This window comes from Rutilus rutilus, assembly GCF_951802725.1.
Source record: "Rutilus rutilus genome assembly, chromosome: 17".
Classification (NCBI taxonomy): Eukaryota; Metazoa; Chordata; class Actinopteri; order Cypriniformes; family Leuciscidae; genus Rutilus; species Rutilus rutilus.
This window is the reverse complement of record NC_140230.1, coordinates 18,416,053-18,436,888: the sequence shown is the minus strand read 5'-3', so window position 1 is coordinate 18,436,888 and position 20,836 is coordinate 18,416,053. Positions and strand designations below refer to the sequence as shown.

At 35.3% G+C, this 20,836-nt stretch overlaps 2 protein-coding genes across 3 annotated transcripts; one reads left to right on the top strand and one right to left on the bottom strand.

The window, feature by feature from the left end:
* Nucleotides 1–1,562: 1,562 nt before the first annotated feature.
* On the top strand, nt 1,563–13,658 carry dicp3.3 (diverse immunoglobulin domain-containing protein 3.3). Of its 2 annotated transcripts, XM_084435615.1 has the most exons (7): nt 1,567–1,802; nt 2,051–2,371; nt 2,472–2,777; nt 12,717–12,809; nt 13,073–13,132; nt 13,340–13,420; nt 13,524–13,658. In XM_084435615.1, the coding sequence occupies exons 1-7, from the start codon at nt 1,742–1,744 to the stop codon at nt 13,577–13,579; spliced, it is 978 nt and encodes a 325-aa protein (XP_084291741.1). In that variant the 5' UTR covers nt 1,567–1,741; the 3' UTR covers nt 13,580–13,658. The 2 variants fall into 2 exon arrangements, with proteins under 2 accessions (XP_084291742.1, XP_084291741.1); XM_084435616.1 differs by lacking the exon at nt 12,717–12,809 and having other exon boundaries at nt 1,563–1,802.
* Nucleotides 13,659–13,895: 237 nt separating this feature from the next.
* On the bottom strand, nt 13,896–20,287 carry LOC311306949 (zinc-binding protein A33-like; the record flags this gene model as incomplete). The annotated part of the gene is made up of 6 exons (XM_084435602.1): nt 13,896–14,962; nt 18,275–18,390; nt 18,482–18,552; nt 18,698–18,931; nt 19,505–19,600; nt 19,841–20,287. 6 exons carry the CDS (start codon nt 20,285–20,287, stop codon nt 14,430–14,432), a joined length of 1,497 nt encoding a protein of 498 aa, XP_084291728.1. The 3' UTR covers nt 13,896–14,429.
* Between the last annotated feature and the right edge of the window lie 549 nt (nt 20,288–20,836).

Below are 20,836 nucleotides of genomic sequence, written 5' to 3'. Positions count from 1 at the left end.
ACATTTGTACACCTAAAAAGATTTCATATTTAAATATTGTACATTTTGGATTCTTTCAATAAGTAAATCTTAAACGTTTGTCAGTGGTTCTCAACCTTTATGACTCGAAGGCTCCAATATTAAACGGCTCCCTGATAAAGACTTTCCAGAATTTCTATTTGATTATGACTGCTTGTTTGAAACTTTGAAAGAACAGAAGTGAACAGAGTATTGATATAAATTAATTTATCACAATTAGTTTTGTTTGTGAATTATTTATCACAATCAGTTTCAGCTGTATGTTTTTAAACCAACAGTTATTGAGTATATTTCTTTTATTATTTATTATGTATTAACAAATAATATGTATTATTTGTGATATGGTTGAGTATTATTGTGGGGACATGACCAGAGCAAAGGCAGGAGACACTGCTTGCAGTCAATTAAAATTTTTACTGACTTCAGAAAAAAAATAACAAATAACAAAGACACTAAAGATGACCCTCCTCACGGAGATCTCTCACCAGAACTTACTGAACAGACAAAATAAATTATTTTATACTGAAAGGTTCAACCATTTCATAATAATAGAGAATTTAAATCATATGTAAATGTCACCGGGTGACATAGAAGGAACTTTGGGAGCGGAACGAGTTGCTCATGACTCATAACATGACTCAGTTATTAACTGTTGGACTTTGTCCCCCCACACTGCTGTTCAGTAAATGGAGATGACCAACCGCCGGCTGGCCTGAGCCTTCCTCCATCGAAGACTCCTCTGACCTGTTTCAACGAGCAGCCCCTACGAGGAGTTCTGCGTCAGTGACAGTTCCTTAAAGTTGTTTTTACATTCAATAAAAATAATCTTTTATATCACGTCGTTGTCCTGTCTCGTGGTGTGTCTTGGTGTAGCTCCTCCGGAGTGGTGGTTGTCCTCGGCCCTAGCGGTGACAAACATACATAATACATAAATAAACTTTAATGAAAATAATATTCAAAATACATTAACATCAATTTTACAAGGGAAGTAATACAAATAATAAACAATACATTTCTACATATTAAAATAAACAATAAAACGATGAAGCAATAACCCCCTGCTCACACTGGGAAATGGACTATGCCTACACTACCCAGAATAAAATGAGGAACAGGAAGGCCGCACTTCCTCTTAAACCCCCACCCCCGGAACCATGCTGCAGACATGAACCCAGAAGGCAAGTTTAGAAAATGGGGATATAAACTAATATAGTTGATGTCAATTCTAAATAAAGAAATAAAAGTCTTGGTGTCTTTTGTCATCAGTCTAATGTGCACCTTAGACTAGAAAAAGTTACTAAACTCATATTTAACCAAACAATGAGAAACAAACATTTATGCAAAAAATATAAACCAAACAATCAGGGCATACACCGCATCAGGGGGTAACTTATGACATCGTCACAATCATAAAGTCTTGACTGCGATAGTTGCAAACAAACGTTCCTGTGTTCGTTTATATTTAAAACTTGATATCTAATGTCACCATCAATAGACATCTTAGACATCAATAGCACATTTAACATAATAGAGATTCCACAAGAACATATTTATATTTTGTATGTCGTGCATGGTATAGTGTCAGTGAAATGCAGCTGTATAAAGTGTCAGCACTAAACAGTCAGTTGATCAGAGGAAGTTCACAACCACAGGAGGAGCTGATGATGATTGAAGGAAGAACTGGAAACTATATGATGAAAAGAAAGACTGACAGAAACAGAAAATGGCTGATCGGTGTCACATGTGTCTGCTGCGACTGATCATTCTCTGTCCACTTCTGACAGGTGAAGAAATCTTTATATGGTCTATAAAACATTATGCAAAATCTGTATAAAGTTAACAACCATCTGTTCAAAAATAATTGAATTACTTTGGTATAGAGACTGGCAAAGAGTTGGATTAAGCATATATGGTTTTATCTTGCTGAAAAGGTTATTACTTCAGTTTTTAATAATTAAGAAAATATTTCCTGTATGTCATTAAAGTTTAAATAATTAACACTATTATTTTACTGTTTTATATTAATATGTAGGTACCAGTGGAGCAGAAGAGACTCGTGTGTTCAGCAGTTCTGGTGAAAATGTCCGTCTGCCCTGTAATAATGCTCTTTCTGGCTGCACATCGACTACATGGACCTATACCAGACTTTCAGAGACAGTTGAACTGATTGCTGGAGGGAAAAAGAAGAATGACACAGAGAGACGTGAGAGACTGAGTCTGGGGTCTGACTGCTCTCTGAACATCAAGAAAGTCACACAAGAAGATTATGGATCTTACAGCTGCCGACAATTTGTGAATGGAAGTGGAAAACAACAAGGAACTGATGCACCTGTTTATCTGCATGTTCTTCATGGTCAGTGTTTCTGTCATTTTTTTTAATAGTACCTTAAAACTCACGTGTAATAAAAAGAGTGACGTCTGTAGTGTGATTTCTGTCTTATTTTGTGTTTCAGTCTCTTCATCATCCTCACAGACTGAGATCAGATCAGGCTCTGTGACTCTCTCCTGTCAGTTGTATTTATATGAAGTCTTTTGTGATACTTTGTTCCGTTCTGAGGGACTTCAGCTGATCTGGGTGAATCAGGCTGGTGTGAATCTGATGAAAGACTCCAGATATCAGATATTCTTCTCCTCAACACACTGTATCAGCACTCTGACTACAACACTCCTGAATGAAGATCACAACAGAGAGTGGAGATGTCAGGTTACTGAGAGAAATCAACTGAAGACCTCAGCCACATATACTGTCAAGTATTCAGGTATTCAGTTCCATAAGACCCAATTATTCAGAGACATGATGACATTTGTCATTCATTCAGGACAAAACGATGGTTTATGGGCTATATTCTAGTTTAGTGTGTTTCTCTCTCATATAAATGAGACATAAACTGCTTCATGTGGTTTTATGGTGACATGGGCCACTTTGGGCATAAAGGGGTCCTGAGAGAAATCATATTACCTACTTCCATTATTCACTGAACAGAGTTTTCTGCTTCCTTAACTTCTTGGAAGCAAGATCATCAATGATGTTGTTATAGCTATCTCTTGTACACCTTAGTAATATAGATAGCAAAAATTTCAGAAAACATGTAGTCCTTTGAAAAACAGGACATAAGAGCAAATATTAGTTAATTGTTGAAATTTAATTCATGACAATGAACAAGCGATATCTAATCATGATATAAGTTGCTTACATTCATGTATGTGGTCTGGCTGTTGTTTCTCCGCCTTGTCATTTTTCATTTATACATGATTTGTAGGTGAGCATTGTGATGATGAAAAACCTTTTAAAGCCACACTAAGTAGAATTTGTGTTTTTGTCAAACAGCGACCCCTAGAGTCGCTGTGGAGTACTTGCACTGTCGTAAATATATTAGCCTATATTATAACGTTTTTACATGATTGCAGCTAAATCACAAGTAAATAGTCTATAGTCTAGGCCTACTGTATAATTTAATTTCTGTTGTTTTTACTGGAATGTAAACATTACAAAATGCCAGATAACATCAATTAAGTTAAATGTAGGCTACATCGCATTATTTTATAACATTGGCCGTTATGATGTTTAGACATTAGACATGATTATTGCAATTTATCATAATAGTTTGCAAATTGTGCTCGTTCATACTATTTACAACCTCTACGTTAGGCTTATTTATGTCCTGATAATTATGTGAGATATTGAAAGCTGTTCTCATGATAATCGCAGAAATTATGTCAACGTCACCGAAAGCAACAGATATGAGCTGCATTTCATAGATCATCAGCTAAAATTTCAAAATCAAAGACCGCAATAGCCTAAGAGAGAGCAGTAAGCCTGGTAAGATCATTTCGTTTCTTTACTTTTAATGATGAAGATTGTGTGTTAAGCGTCTGCGACTTACTTTCACTTTGATTTGCGATAGTTTGCACGTTGGCTTGATGCAGTTGCTCATCTGCGGTGATGCGTGTTCCAGCGCGTCGTCATATCTGGATATAACATATAGCCTATAACACGCTCTCACACGTTTTTTTTATGTTTTTTTTTAGTATTTTTGGGAGGAGTACAATTTGGTTTCTTTCAACAACCATATGCATTTACACTTGTCCAGTTTCGTCTGGAATGCGTCTCAGATCTCCTCCTGAAGTGGTTTGAGGGATCGGATTCAAATCCGTCTCGAATGCATTTCGGAGGGCATTTACACCTGGACTTTTCACGATCGGATAGCTATCAGATCTGAGAAAACGCATTAAGTGGCATAAACAGCCCCCATGACAAAAACATACGCACGAAAGCCGAAAACAAACACTGGTTGACCGCTCACGTCCAAATTTGACGAAATGGTGGGGGAAGTGACGTATGCCGTAAAGCAGTCTTCTTCTTCTTCTTTTCGTTTTATGGCAGATTGCAACCATGACTATAAAGGTGCATACCGCCACCTACTGTATAGGAGTATGTAACATGAGACAATATTATCATGACTATATCATTTAAAAAAAAAAAAAAAGTGTTTAGGTTAAAGGTAGTTAGATACTACCTAAATCCTATTATATATTCCTATATTTTTCAAATATTGTACAACTGCTTTCTGTGCATCCTTTACCCCATCTCCTGTTGTGCCTAACAAACCTTCAATATTCCACTTTCTTCCTACCTGATTTATCTTTTGATTTAATCTCATCCTCTCATCCCTATATTTCTTACAATGCAATAATACGTGTTCAACATCTTCCTTGGATCTACATTCTATACATTCATCAGATTGACTTTTACCCATTAAAAACAATGTTTTATTTAAACCTGTGTGATCAAACCTTAGCCTGGTTAAAACACTCTCCTCTCTTCTGTTACTTCTATTCACCCCCTGTGCATTAATAGATTTTTGCAAACTGTAATATTTCCTTCCACTTTTATCCACATCCCACCTGTCCTGCCATTTTTTCATCATTTCTTTTTTGATTATTGCCTTAGCCTCTCCTTTTCCAAGGGGTATATTTATTGTATCATTTGTCCTGGTTGATTTTTTTGCTATTTTATCTGCTCCCTCATTCCCTTTTATTCCTATATGAGCAGGTACCCAACAGAATCTCACATCTATCTGTAGTCTCTGTAATCTAAATAAACTTTGTTGGATTTCTAGCATTAGATCTTCTCTATTAGATTTCATATTTTGAATACTATATAGAGCTGCTACAGAATCAACACAACACACCACTCTGTCTGGTTTTACTTCCTCAACCCACTGTAGTCCTACAATAATCGCCATCATCTCTGCCGTATACACTGAAGCCTGATCAGGTAATCTTTTTCCAATACTTATGTTCATTGTCGGTATATATATTCCTATTCCTACATTGTCCTTCTCATCCTTAGATCCATCTGTATAAATTTCTAAGTAACTATAATATGTATTCCTTATATATTGACTTGCCAGATGTCCTTTCTCACTCTCTTCCCATTCATTTTTTAGTTCCAAAATGTTTAAGTCTATCTCAGTTTTAGTAAATAACCATATAGGTATATTACTAATAGGTGTAGGTAAATTAAACCAGATATTGTTCACTCTATATTCCTCTGATTTTGTTTTTGTTACCCATCCAAAGCCATTACCTTTAAAAGACTTATACTCCCAACATTCTTGAATAATACTCTTTGCATGATTTTCATGTCCACATCCACTTAAACGACTCCAATATGTAAGCATGAGCTTATCTCTTCTCAGATCTGAAGGCACTTCTCCTAACTCAACCTGCATTGCTTTAATTGGTGTTGATCTCATTACACCTGCACATATCCTCAATGCTTTGTTACTAATTCTATCCAGCTTCAGTAAATGTGTTTTAGCTGCTGCTCCATATACATAACACCCATAATCTATTGTTGACCTCATTAAAGCCCTATAAATATATATTAGTGATTGTTTATTTGCTCCCCAGTCTTTCCCCACTACTGCTCTCATTAAATTTATGACTTTCTTGCATTTTGATTCCACCTTTTCAATGTGTATTTTCCATGTTCCCTTTTGGTCTAACCACATACCAAGATATTTAAAATTATCTACTGTTTCCATATTATGTCCATATAACTGTAGGTTCTGTTTTTCTATCCCTTTCTTCCTTGTAAATATCATATGACAAGACTTACTTGGAGAAAGCTTAAAGCCCCAGCTATACGACCATTGTTCTACCTTTCCTATGGCTTCCTTGATTTTATTTCTTACCCTTATAGGATCTCGTGCTCTTGCCCAGATGGCCCCATCATCTGCATACAAAGCTGATCCAATCCTTCTGTCCAGATTCATAAAAATATCATTGATCATAACATTAAATAAAACTGGACTAATAACACTACCTTGTGGAATTCCATTAACAATTTCAAATTCCTCAGAAATTCCTGAACCCACTCGAACTCTAAATCTTCTTTCTGACAGAAAGTCTAATACCCAGTTATAAAACCTACCTCTAATTCCCATTTGATTCATTTTAATTAACAGCCCTTCCCTCCACATGGAATCATAAGCTTTTTCAATATCGAAGAACACAATACTCATTATTTCTTTCATTTGAAAAGTTTTCTCTATCTCATTACTTACTTTCACAACAGCATCCATTGTGGAACGCCCTTTCCTGAATCCACTTTGGTATGGTGCAAATAATCCTCTATATTCGAGGGTGTAGTTAAGTCTTCTAACTAGTATCTTCTCCATCCACTTGCAGAGATGTGACGTTAGGGCAATAGGTCTATAATTACCAGCATTATTTGGGTCTTTCCCAGGTTTATTAAATGGCAATATTAACGCTCTTTTCCAGCTTTTTGGCATTTTACCTTCTTCCCATATCTTATTAAATAACTGTAATATTATCTGCAATACTTTCCCAGGTATTTTCTGGAACATGATGTAACTTAGTTGATCTTCTCCTGTAGCAGTATTCTTAATATAATTTAATACTATCACTAGTTCATTCAAGTTTATTTCTGCATCCATAGTACATTCCTCACAATCTTTTTTAATAAACACATCTCTATTTTCTTTAAGAACCTTCTCTTTATGTAATCTATGTATATCATCTAAATGATCCCCACTATGAACACTGGCAAACTTCTTTCCCAATGCATTTGCCTTTTCTTTATCTGTTATTGCCAGTATTCCATCACCCTCTAATACAGGTATTTTAGTATACACTTTTTTCCCACTCATTTTCTTCAGCATTGACCACACCTCTCCTATTTTAACTTCCCTCCCTATAGTAGAACAATAGTTCTTCCATGCATTTTGTTTACTATTCTTAATTATTCTTCGTGCCTGAGCCTTTTTCCTCTGATAATCAATTAAGTTTTCTTGGTTCAAATTACCTCTTAACATTCTCATTGCCCTATTTCGTTCTTTAATAGCTTTTGTACATGTATCATTCCACCATGGAACCATTTTCCTATTCCCCCCAACTGACTTAAATGGTATGCTTTTTAATGCTGCATTCATTATTAAATGTGTAACCTCAGATGCACATTCCTCAATATCACCCTGCATTGAGACTGTCTCTGCTGAAATACAACATATTTCTTTAAATTTTTCCCAATCAGCTTTTTCAAACTCCCATTTCTTATGATTAGGCCTTTCTTGGAGATCTATTTCAATATTTATAGAACAAAATATTGGAAAATGATCACTTCCAATACTTGTACTTTCTATCACCTTCCATTCACAAGAGTGTGACATTTTATTAGAAACCAGAGTGAGATCAATACAAGACAGTGTGTTTGAACGTATATCAATTCTTGTACCATTCCCATTATTTAAACAAACTAATTGCCTAACATCCATCAGTTCTTCCACTGCTTCTCCATTATCTGTATGCTTACTTCCCCAAAGACTATTATGTGCATTGAAGTCTCCACACCATATTTCTTTCCGGTTTCCTTGTCTACTTATTATTCCCTCTAAGGTTTCTAGGTTTAATGATTTACAAGGGTTATATAAGTTTATTACTACTAAGTGTCCATCTGATTTATAAATTTTAGTAATTACACATTCTATTTCTGTTGTAGTTTCTATTCTTCTAAATGGTATCCCATTCCTTACAAATGTTGCGCATCCTCCACCCTGATTTCCACCTCTATCAAACCTAACAGACTCATAACCAGGTATAATAAAATCAAGGTGAGGCCTTAGCCAGGTCTCTTGAATGCAAATAGTATCAGGTTTGACTTCAGACTCTACTATAAACTTCTTAAATTCTTGTCCATTTGCAGTCAGACTCCTAGCATTCCATTGTAACAGATGGAATACCATAATAAATTTAAGTAATACTCTGAGACCCTCCATCATTATTAGTGCTTAGCATGCCATGTATATCTTCTGCTTTTAGATCTTTGATACCCAAGAATTCCTCTGCAGCTTCTACCACTGTCTTGATCCTGTCACTTTTCCTTTCTTGTCGTGTGGCAACATTCACAACTTTACATATAAAAGCTACAAAGCTCTTTTTTTCTACCATCAAGGTGTTCTCCTCCACTATACACTTATGTTTACATGGTTGCTGTATGGCAATGGGTATTGGGTCTACTTTTCCTGACTGACATCTCTTTATGTTTAACCTCTGGGGTAGGCCTGCTGCTCCATGTATTACATTTTCATTCAGGTTTTCATGACTCTCTATTTGACTATTTTCCTTTGTTTCATAGTTGCCTATGCTTTTTATAGCCTCTGCATATGACATCTTATTCACAACCTTGTACCTTTGTACTTCTTTAGCTTGTTTCTGGACCACACATCCAGCATATGCAGCACTATGCTCACCCCCACAGTTGCAGCATTTTAGTTTGGTATCCTTATTACATTTTCCATATTCATGTTCTCCTCCACATTTCGCACATCTTTGTCTCCATTTACATTGTTGTACTGTATGTCCCATTCTCTGGCACTTAAAGCATCTCAACGGTTGAGGGATATACTCCCTAACTTTGTAATTGATCCATCCTATTTGAACTTCATAAGGTAAGGATTTTTCAAAAACAAGCAATACAGATAGACTGTCTGATTTAACACCACTTTTATTGCTTTGAAGCCTTTTCACCTCTAATACTTTCCCACCTTTAATCTCACTCTTTACCTCGTCCACAGACATTTCCAGTGGAACATTTGAGATCACTCTTCTTAGCTTTGCTGCCATTCCTGGTACATGCACTTTAATCTTTCCACCACCAAGATTACTCATTTTCAAAATCATTTCCTGCTGCTTCTTATTTATTGCTGAGATTAGAATTCTTCTGTTATTCAGTAGTTTAGCGTATTTAATTTTCCCCATATCCTTCTCAATTGCTTTGGTCACTTGAACTGGGTGAAAATGACCTTTATCATTACTGAGCGTGATAATAACTTTCCACTCTTCCTGCTTATCATCTAAGTCAGGTCTACTGTTCCCCTTAGATTTAGCTTTAATCTTTTTGTTAACTTGTCTACCCTCTCCTCCACTACTCGCTTCAGACCAATATTTTTTCCTTGCCTTTTTTGTTTGGCTAATCTCCATATCTGAAACCCTCCCATAATTATCGCTACCATCCGAGCTATCTCCCATCGTTACACTCACAATACAGTTCGGTTGCAATCTGCCTTCGCTCCGTCCAAAAACTTCCGTCCTCTCCAGCAACTTCCGCCGCCTAAACGACCCCCCTCGCCGTAAAGCAGTCAAATTTTGTAGTTCTTTTTGTGCTCTGGTTACTACCCGAACCCTGAAGTTACATAGTGCCAGTAAAAACGATACAGACCCTGTCAGGCTATGGCAGACGTGTCATTCAACCTATTGTAAGTCGATGTACCATCACAAGGATCTTGGAAATATATTATGAAGGTTGAAAAGTTCCATGTTGTTGCTTTAATCTACAGCTCTCTTCTTGCACTCTTCCCTCTCGAGCCACAAACCTAAACAAACAGCCCTAAAACTGTCCAATTGAGCCATTACAGCTGCCTGGGTCTTACTTGCAGATTAACCCTCTGGGCTTCTTCGTAAAATAGTCACACTTAGCTTCAACGGGCGAAGCCTTAAAATTTTACTTTACTTTTTCCCAGGATAACCAATCAAATATATTTTTGTTCTATAATGTTTTCTGATTATTATTTAGAATTTTTTGAATTTTTTATGATACTTTGCATTAATTATATAATTTTTATGAGCTATTTTGTCCATTAGAATTAATATATATATTTTTATTTTATTTATTTTATTTTATTTTTCAATAAATGCAACATTTCACATCAAAATAGAGTGCAGGCCTAAAAAAAAAAAATTTCAAGTGAGAAGAGCGCCATCTAGTGGCTTCAAAATGTATTAATTTGTGTCATGTCCTATAACCGCCTATAGGCGGCCTATAGCTTTTTTATTTATTTATTTGATTTATTCCCATTCGAAAATATTTTTTTTTATTACTAAGCAACCACTGAATGGAACAACACAAATTATATATCATTTTAAAGCTTAGGATCTCAGCTTTTTAATGCATCTACATTTATTAACTCCTAACGAGTGCTGAGTAATCCCTCTAAAACCGAGTGTACCGCCAGCAGGCGCCACCTAGCTGCGAAAATATTCTTTACCATATTTTTTAAAAATCTTGCCTTGATTAACACAAAGTTGATGTCATTTGAAAGCTTAGAGTCTGAACTTTACAGTGAATGTATCCACTTTGAAAAACTCTTAAGTATTGCTGAGTTATTTGCTGATAAATAGAATTTCTTTTTTTTCATAATCTATAAAATAATGTACTGCAATGTGTCAAAAACATCATAAAGCTCATGAAACATTCTCAGATAATTGAAAATGGCACTTCATTTTTTACAGCATATTATTACAATTAAAATGAGCCCAAAATTAACATAATCTATTGCTTTTATGACAAGATATTCTTCATGGAGAAAAAATTGCCCATGAGGGGGTGTCAAAGACTGTACAAAAAGGCTGTCTCTTTTCCAAATGCTGTAACTTTTGATTCCTTTATCCAAAAAAAATTTTTTTTTTATCCAGATGCAGCTAACATGTAGGGGGACTTCACTAAAAAAGAATTTTCCTCCTACCTTATTTCCTTCCTGAGTTATTCCATGACAAATAAGAAAGATAGGCAAAATCATAATAAAAATTATATATATATATTGTATTTTATCCGCTGTTTTTTGGCAGGACAATGTCCAAATGTAATGTAATTTATATTTTCAAAAAATTTAAAAAGAGTTCTTTCAAACGATACCTACCTTTTGACTCTCCTTGCTATAGTTTTGGAGTTATTATGATTATATAATTTTTATATAGTTTGGGGCAAAATTTGCTGTTTCAGTCTTACCAGTTCATTTCTCTGTGTGTGTGTGTGTGTGTGTGTGTGTGTGTGTTTGTGTGTGTGGGTGTGTGTGTGTGTGGGGGGGGGGGGGGGGGGGGTGTCTTATTTGCACTCTTGATGTTTTAGAGTGTCACCCCTTCATTGCTGAACACTTTTTTTCAGCACAGTGGCTGATAGCTTGTACCACCAAAAGTTTCTCTGAGTTTAACTATTTTTTCGTATTTCCCATTCATTTCCTATGGGAGGAAGCTAAGTGTGACTTTTTTTTTTCGACCCTTTAACATATCAGAATCATCTCCTTGATTTTTTTTGTGTGTTCATATAGGTAATAAAACAAAAGTCACCAAGTTTCACCCCCATCCGATGAAGCAAAAAAAATAAACAATTCGAAATGTTCAAGTTTTCGCCCGTTTTCGGGCGAAGAAGCCCAGAGGGTTAAAGTAGCCTATTTAAAAAAGAAAAGAAAAAACAATGTTTTGCTTTGCAGTGGCCTCTGCTGGCTTGTGGCTCCTGAGCAGCTGCTTTAGAAACAACCTTAGGGCCCTATTTTAACGATCTGCGCAAGGTCACTTAGATGACTCACTTAGCCCAAATCCACTTTTAGTTTAACGACGTAAAAAATGGTGTGCGCGCCAGGCGCATGATCTAAAACGGTTGTCCCTATTCTCGCAATGAGTAATGGGTGTGTTTTGGCCCATTTTGTGTTTTGCGCTCGTTCAGCCTACATGACGGAATTTGATAGTGGAAAGACTGAACGCTTCTCCAGAGAGGAAACGGATCTGCCTGTGCGCAAGGTTAAAACGCACAAGCAGACCATCAAGCCGGATTCCACCATATCTTTATGTACACAATAATAATATTTGACATTGTTTATTTTTTATCAATAGGTCAATAATATTTGACCTTTTATTTTTAATATTTGACATGTTTATGTGCTGCTGCGCGTCCCAGTGTGTGTAAGCAGAGTGTAGGCCTACACGAATTGTGGACCCGCCTATAGGCTCATATTACTAACGTGCTAAATAACAAAATATATATATATATTGCGCCATTGACTTTAGACCAGGTTTCAGTTGGTCAATGGCGCAGTCTATTTGCCTCAAAATAGCAACACGTCTATAATGCGCTTGAACACATCTCATTTTCAGACCATGGCCGCACAAATGGGTGCAAAATGCATTTGCATGCACAAAACACACTTGCCTGGTAGCCTACTGCATTGCGCCGGGTGTATGATAGGGCCCTTAATGTTACACAAACCTTTCCTCCCAACAACTGCCACTGTAAACAGTGATGATGGATCACAAATGTTGGCCTATGTCATGATGTGATTTAATGATCAAGTATGAAAATATGATGTTGATGTCCTGCATCTAAACATCATCTTCTGCAGCTCCAGTCGATTCAACAACACTGACTCCAGTCAGCAGCTCAAACTCTGAGAAGAAATCAAGCACAATTACAGCAGCAGATTCAACACAACAAGGTACAGGACTGACACACGTCATCAGTCTCTCACTACTGTGCTTTGCACTTTTTGTCACAATTGATTTGACCACAGTGAAAGCTTTAACCACAATGAAATGATTAATTCCATAATTTCATTATCCAAAACATTTGTGTTATATTTGTACATCTGAAACGTCTTCATACATAAAACGTTTTACATTTTAGATGCTGTCAATACCTAGATATTCTAAATTCCAGTGTTTACAGTGTTTGAAGTGAACTAACAGACATGATCCACAGATCCAGCTGACACAACATCAGATCATGAAGTCTGTATGGCTGCTGGATCAATATTCAGAGGTATGAAAAGTCTTTGCATGTTTTTTGCACACTGATAACTCTATACCATTAAAATATCAGTGAATTTGTAAATGGTTTGTAAATAATTGTTCATTGTTTTATATCCTTGATTTCATCTACAAAGTCATTTACAGTTTCACATATTCATTCTCTTCTTTTTCTCTATTCTTTCTATCTTCTGTCCGTGTCCGCACATGTTTTCTGCAGAGATTGTAAATATTGTTAAGATTGCAGTGTTCACTGCTCCGACTGTGATCCTTCTTCAGATCATCTGTGCAAGAAGAGCTGGTGAGTTTTAAAAGACACAGAATCTGATGATTCACACTGATCTGTATATCTGTGATCATGGTAAAAACTTACGGTTAGTAAATTGTATTTAATTATTTTGTAGGGAGGAAGGACTCACACCAGCCAGAGGAAATAGAGATGCCTACAGTATTAGAATAAAACACACTATACAAATAACAGGCATATTTATCTTCATGTTTGTGAATATTATCATTTTCCAGTGCTCCATAATGATGTAAACAAAACAAGTCACCTTAATAAACATGAATAGTTATTTCCACACACAGAAATCATAATATAAATACAAAGTGATTTCACGTTTTAACTTTATTTCCTTTAATCTTTAAACTTTTTACAGACGGCTTTTTAAATGTTTCAAAAGTCAATTTTAAATGATGACACATGAGTCTGTTAATTATCATGACATATGTACAGAGGTTTTTTTTTATGTTTTTTTTTATTATTATTATTTGTTCACTGAACATTTCAAGGCAAAATCAAATCCGTATGTTTCCTCCTAACCCTAAATATGAAAATATATGAATGATTATCTTCCCCACCCACAACATGCAAACGTCTTTTTTGGTCCTCAAATATGTGCTGAAAAATGATTTGAGTTTATTTAACTCAAATATAAAAGCAGTGGGAGGTATTTAAGGCATTAGAGAAAATTAAGGATAATTAAGGAATGTTAATCAAGCAACAATATAATAAATAACAAAAAAAAACATTTAATATCTCTTGACTGGATAAAAGGAAGAAACGTAACTGTTAATTGCCCACTTCTCATAATTATTCATAATTTGAAGAATTACCGATATAATGAATATTTATCACCCGTCCATGTTGTCATTAATGCAGTGAGTGAATCGCACAAACTTCAAGAAGCTACATTTAAATTTTAGTTCATGCCATCGTGATGTTTCATTTGATGTTTCATCAACCGGTCTGATATCAAAGCTGTTTAACAATATCCCGTCTAGAAGAATTTTCAGATAGTGACTGCATGTTACTGTCTGCCAGAGTTAAACTCATATGAGCAGACAGTGAGAGGGTCACTATTCAGTCCATCCAGATAAAGTCCTGGCACCAGACTGAGACAGCAAGGCTGTTTTGAGCTGTAGTTTATCTGGATCAACCGAGACATGTTGTCGGCGTTATAGAAGGACACCTGCTTTCTCTCACAGTCTAGATACAACCCTATTTTCTGTGGTTTGTCTCGAGTACTTAATGGAGTGTCCTTTCCATCACAGGACAGAACGTATCCTTTATTGTGTTTAAGGTGGAGCAGGATCTCACTCTCGCCTGACTTTGTTGTCGGCTTTTCTGCACCCATCTTAATTCCCACAGTCCAGTCTGGTTTTTTATCGACCTCTACTTCCCAGTAGTGCTGGCCAGTTTGGAAGTTTTCCACTGAAACTGTACCTGGGTTGAAGTCTTTATACAGACCAGACATTCTGTCAGCTTGTCGGATTCTGGCGCCTCCTGGAGACACTTTTAAGTACGACTCTCCAGGGTTTTTCAGGGTTAAACTCTCAGGAACTACAGCACAGACACATGCAGAAACATTATTAAATCATGAATCAGTTTTTGAATGAGACGTTATTGCAGATCTTGCATTGCACGTTCTGGTTATGTTTCGTTATAAGTACAAATGAAACTTTTGCAATTAATTCCCCAAACCATTAAATGTACAGATTCCTTCATTCAAATTTTGTTTTTGTATTTCAACTTTTCAACTGTGCTATTTTTGGTTTATGTTTTTAAGAAAATTAAGTTTGAAGTTTGAAAATGTCCTGTTGATTTACATTAATAAAATGCTTGATTATAAATATGCAACTGACTAAATATCTCTTGTGATATTTGTATATTATGTTCTGATTGGTCACATGTATTTTTTTATGGTAAATTTTGATTGGTCTTTTCTTTCTTCTATCTATTTAATCATCTGTAGCTGCCTTTACACTGCAAATGTCTTACAAACAAGGATGTCCAAGATTATATTATGCAGAGATGGGCACAAATACATCAAAAAGTATTTAATTACAAATTACAAATACTTACTCATCAAATGTATTTAAATAAAATACAAAATACTACTGTGAAAAAAGTATTTAATTAAAATACAAGTAATTTGTCATTTGAAAATACAAACAAAATGTAGTCTTCTGTAGTGTGAGAGTAAGTGTGGCGTTAGATACATGTAAGAGTCTAGAATATTGCAATATCATTGTTTAGTGCAGAAGATGCGCTTTTAACGTACATGTTGCCACATACTGTCATAATAAAAGATAATTACGCATATAACACTATATTTGTATTATATTACACAAAAACTAGTTAACGCTGCTGTGAGGGTGTTTCTAATAGCGCAGCTGTGACAAAGTTGACAACTTTCTCTCTTCCGACTGCCATTATCTATTTTTTTACTCTTTTTGAAAGTTGTCAAAACGATGTTGTGGCGTTTTTCTTTTGCTATTTGAGCAAATTGGAACACAAAAAAATATATTTAATGTAGTCTTTCATTCACTGCTATAGAAGTTTACCCAACTATGACGCCTTCCACTTCTGAGAAACCCAGAAATGTGAACAGGGTCAATAGGATGTGTCACATCACGTGATTTACTTGCCAAAAACTGTGATAGGCAATTTGGTAGTCCTATTTGTATTTTATGTCTATGGTCCTAGGGATAGTTCACCCAAAAATGAAAATTAGCCCATGATTTACTCACCCTGATGTCATCCTAGGTGTATATGACTTTCTTCTTTCAGAAGAATACAATCATAATCTATCCATCATAAAAGTGCATCTATCCATCATAAAAGTGCATCTGTCCATCATAAAAGTGCATCTATCCATCATAAAAGTGCGTCTATCCATCATAAAAGTGCGTCTGTCTATCATAAAAGTACATCTATCCATCATAAAAGTGCATCTATCCATCATAAAAGTACATCTATCCATCATAAAAGTGCATCTATCATCATAAAAGTACATCTATCCATCATAAAAGTGCATCTATCCATCATAAAAGTACATCTATCCATCATAAAAGTGCATCTATCCATCATAAAAGTACATCTATCCATCATAAAAGTACATCTATCCATCATAAAAGTGCATCTATCCATCATAAAAGTGCATCTATCCATCATAAGTGCGTCTATCCATCATAAAAGTGCGTCTGTCTATCATAAAAGTACATCTATCCATCATAAAAGTACATCTATCCATCATAAAAGTGCATCTATCCATCATAAAAGTGCATCTATCATCATAAAAGTACATCTATCCATCATAAAAGTACATCTATCCATCATAAAAGTACATCTATCCATCATAAAAGTGCATCTATCATCATAAAAGTACATCTATCCATCATAAAAGTGCATCTATCCATCATAAAAGTACATCTATCCATCATAAAAGTGCATCTATCCATCATAAAAGTGCATCTATCCATCATAAAAGTGCATCTATCCATCATAAAAGTGCATCTATCCATCATAAAAGTGCGTCTATCCATCATAAAAGTGCGTCTGTCTATCATAAAAGTACATCTATCCATCATAAAAGTACATCTATCCATCATAAAAGTACATCTATCCATCATAAAAGTGCATCTATCCATCATAAAAGTGCGTCTATCCATCATAAAAGTGCTCCACAGGCTCTGGGGGGTTAATAAAGGCCTTCTGAAGGGAAGCAACGCGTCCTCCCACATTTCTCTTTAAAAAAAATTGTTTTAGACTTCTAATCCGTGACTGGTGTTTTGTTTTGCTCTATCCTCTGCGCTTCCGCGTTCATCATTGCGTCATGCGTCGGGTCAAGTGATACTCTTTCGCCGTAAATCGATGTGTACAGCCGTCTGCCGGAAGCTAGTTATTTTAGTCGTTAAAGTTTTAAATATGGATATTTTTATTACAAGAATGCATCGTTTTGCTTCAGAAGGCCTGTATTAACCCCCCAGAGCCTGTGGAGCACTTTTATGATGGATAGATGCACTTTTATGATGGATAGATGCACTTTTATGATGGATAGATGCACTTTTATGATGGATAGATATGCTTTGATGGACTTCAAAACTTAAACGGCCATTCACTGCCATTATAAAGCTTGGAAGAGTCAGGACATTTATAATATAACTCTGATTGTATTCGTCTGAAAGAAGAAAGTCATATACACCTAGCATGGCTTCAGGGTGAGTAAATCAAGGGAAAATTTTCATTTTTGGGTGAACTATCCCTTTAAGCCTGGTGATGAAAGTTAATATATACGAAATAAAATTATATGAAATTTTATATGAAATAAAATAAGTATTTTAGTATTTTAAATATAAATTACAGTCTCTCGAAGTATTTAATTACAAATTACATTTCATTTATTTTTGTTAAGGAAAATACAAATTACAAAATACTCAAAAGTAATTAAATACGTATTTCAAATACATGTAATTAAAATACTGCCCATCTCTGATATTATGTTATATTTCCATAGATTAAAAGGGTCTAAAAGAAGTGTAACCACTAAACATACTGAAATACTTTCCTTGCACGCTGAACCCATGTTAGAAAACATTGCTTAATAATTAAATTGTAAAAGCTCCAACCTTTTTTTTTTTTTTTTCAAGTAATTGTTTTTGATTAATGAATTCTTTGAATTGTTTGGATTATGAATTCTGAGGAAGTTTTCTTAGGGTTACTCAATCTAACATTACATTACACTAGATATTTCTTTATTATTATTATTATTATATATTTTGAATAATTTAATAGATCAGGCATTTCCTTGAGGAACGCAAATCAAGTTACACTTTAGCTGAACTTTCAACATGCATGTTTGTCATTCTTCACCTGCTTTGATGGATTGCAGCATCTCCTTCCACACAAAGAACTGCAGGTGAGTTTCATGGGGGCCAAGAAAGAGAGAATCAGGAAGAACAGTAAGATCTTTCACCCTTGACATATACCTGAAACAGAAAGTCAATTCAGCATCAGAAACTTAATTTCTAAAGAAAAATTGTGATTTAGGTCTAAATGACAGCATTGCATGTTATTAACTTATTTGTTGGTGTCCCAGCGGCCTTCTCCTTCATGTTCTTTGTCATTGGAAATCCTTTTTCATTCCACCACTGTAGAAAAAAGCAGACTCAAAAGGTACTTCTGTGTTTTATTTATGCTAAAACCTAATTGAAAACTAGTCTAATAGATTATATGTGCTTTCATAAACAACTTTACCCTTTAAAAATAGAAATATGTAATCTAATGTGTTGTAACCTGTAGAAAGTGATCGGATTGATCAATCTCCAGTGCTGACTGCAGAATAATCTCCTTTTCTTTGTTCTCCATAAATCTTTTGTTTATCAAAGACTGATTCCTCTGCATGACTTCTATAGCCTTATTTTCCTCATCCTCCAACTGTTTCTTCACCTCGTCCTCTTTTTGTCGTAAGAACTGGTGCATTTCTTCAAACTGAGCAGAGATCTGGGCCGATAAGGTTTTGGATTTATCCTAAATAGAGAAAGAGAGAGAAAGACAATATTTGTAAATTAGTGAATTTTTGTGTTTCCATTCTTACCTTCAGGAGCTATTTCTATCTGATCTAAATGTTTAACATATTTATATTTGTGTAACCTAATGTTTTTACCTTTTTTTTTTTTTTTTACAAATGTCATGAATTATTAACCGAGATAGTTTTTGGGAGTGACATTCTTGAGGGAAAAAAACACATAATATGATATAATAAAATATAATATTTTACAATAATTTTATTTTCATTATAATATCAGGACAGTTATGTCAGCCTCAAATATTTTACTTTGTCATCTAAAAAAAAAATATCAAAATGAATTTTAACTCGCATATTATAAACTTGCAGGCATATAATAAACAGATAGGCATATTCAAGTATGTATGTTATGTATGTATGTTACAAGTGTGTATGAACTGTTTTTTAATGTATTTCTGAATACATTGATAGATAGACCAAAAACATGAGTACAAGCATGAAATGTGTCGAGCCACATGTGCAGATAATTCATTCATTATTTTTTATTTTCTCTTTGTTTATATGTTTTGATATACCTCCGTTTTGGTGATCTCAGTTGTCTGTTGTTGTATCATGTAATCCAACTGTCCATTTTCTTTGGCAAGAAAACCCAAAGCAGTCTTCAGCTCCCCCTACAGAAAAGACACGTCAGACACGATTTAAAACGCACTGAGAGAAAGCAGAGAAGGCTCTCTGGATATCTTTAATTAAACAAGCCTGGGGTTCAATTTTAGAAACCTAATTATGCCAGGAATAACATTACACAAATAGCATAGTTTGAAAGACACTTGAAAGCAAGAAAGGAGTTTTTAATCTGCAGTGCTTTTATCAGGAAGTCAGATGCGGCTCTTACGTAAATGACCGAGATTTACCTTGTTGATCTGCGCAGCTTCTTTCACGGGTTTAAAGACGTGGCCTTTATGTTTGTCTCCATCCCTGCAGATGACACACACCAGCTTCTGATCAGTCTCACAGAATAGTTTAAGCTTCTCATCGTGTTCAGAACACATCAGCATCCTTTCCATTTCTGGAGATTTTAAGGTTTGTGTTCCTTCTTTAAATGTGGATCTGTCCGATTTCTGCCCGGCAAGGTGCTCTCTCACACTCGAGGTCATGTTCCTCAGTAAACGGCTGGATTTCAGGTCTTCTGCGTTATAAGGCCTTTGGCATTCTGGGCAAGTGCTTGGTCCCAGGCTGGCCTGCATGTGGCCCGTGATGCATTCCCGACAAAACGAGTGCTCACAAGAGAGAGTCACCGGATCCGTAAAATCACTCAAACACACGGAGCACTTGATCTGCAAAGACAAAGGAGAATGCATTTTAGCTTCCTTTTCAAAATCTTGCTAAGCAATAAGTACTGTTTTGGTTGAATAAACTTATTCTTTCTTCCAAAGATGATGATGTTATTTTGTTAGATGTGCTTGTTCTACCAAGACCTTGTTTCATAAGTGAACACTTTTGGTTTCACATATACATTTAAATTTGGCTTGCGTAACTATTGTTCCTCCCACAGGTTGTATAATATGAAAAGTAGTCAAACTGGAATGCCAGACCGTATGCCTATTTCTACATGGAGACTCAGATTGTATTGTATTTGCACAAATACTTTTGCTTGTATGTACGTAGGCCAATGCTTGTTTTAAGCTTGTGTTGACATGCCCATTGTTAATTCTGTCAACTTTTTCCATGTAATATTTACAAAACAGCTGAACAAATGGTTTAAAAATGGTGCACCCTACAAAAATAACCCAATGTATTTAGAGATAAACAATAGGGATAGTTTACCCAAAACTGAAAATTCTATCATAATTTACTCACCCTTCAATTTCAAACCTGAATTTCTTTCTTCTGCTGAACACAAAATAAGA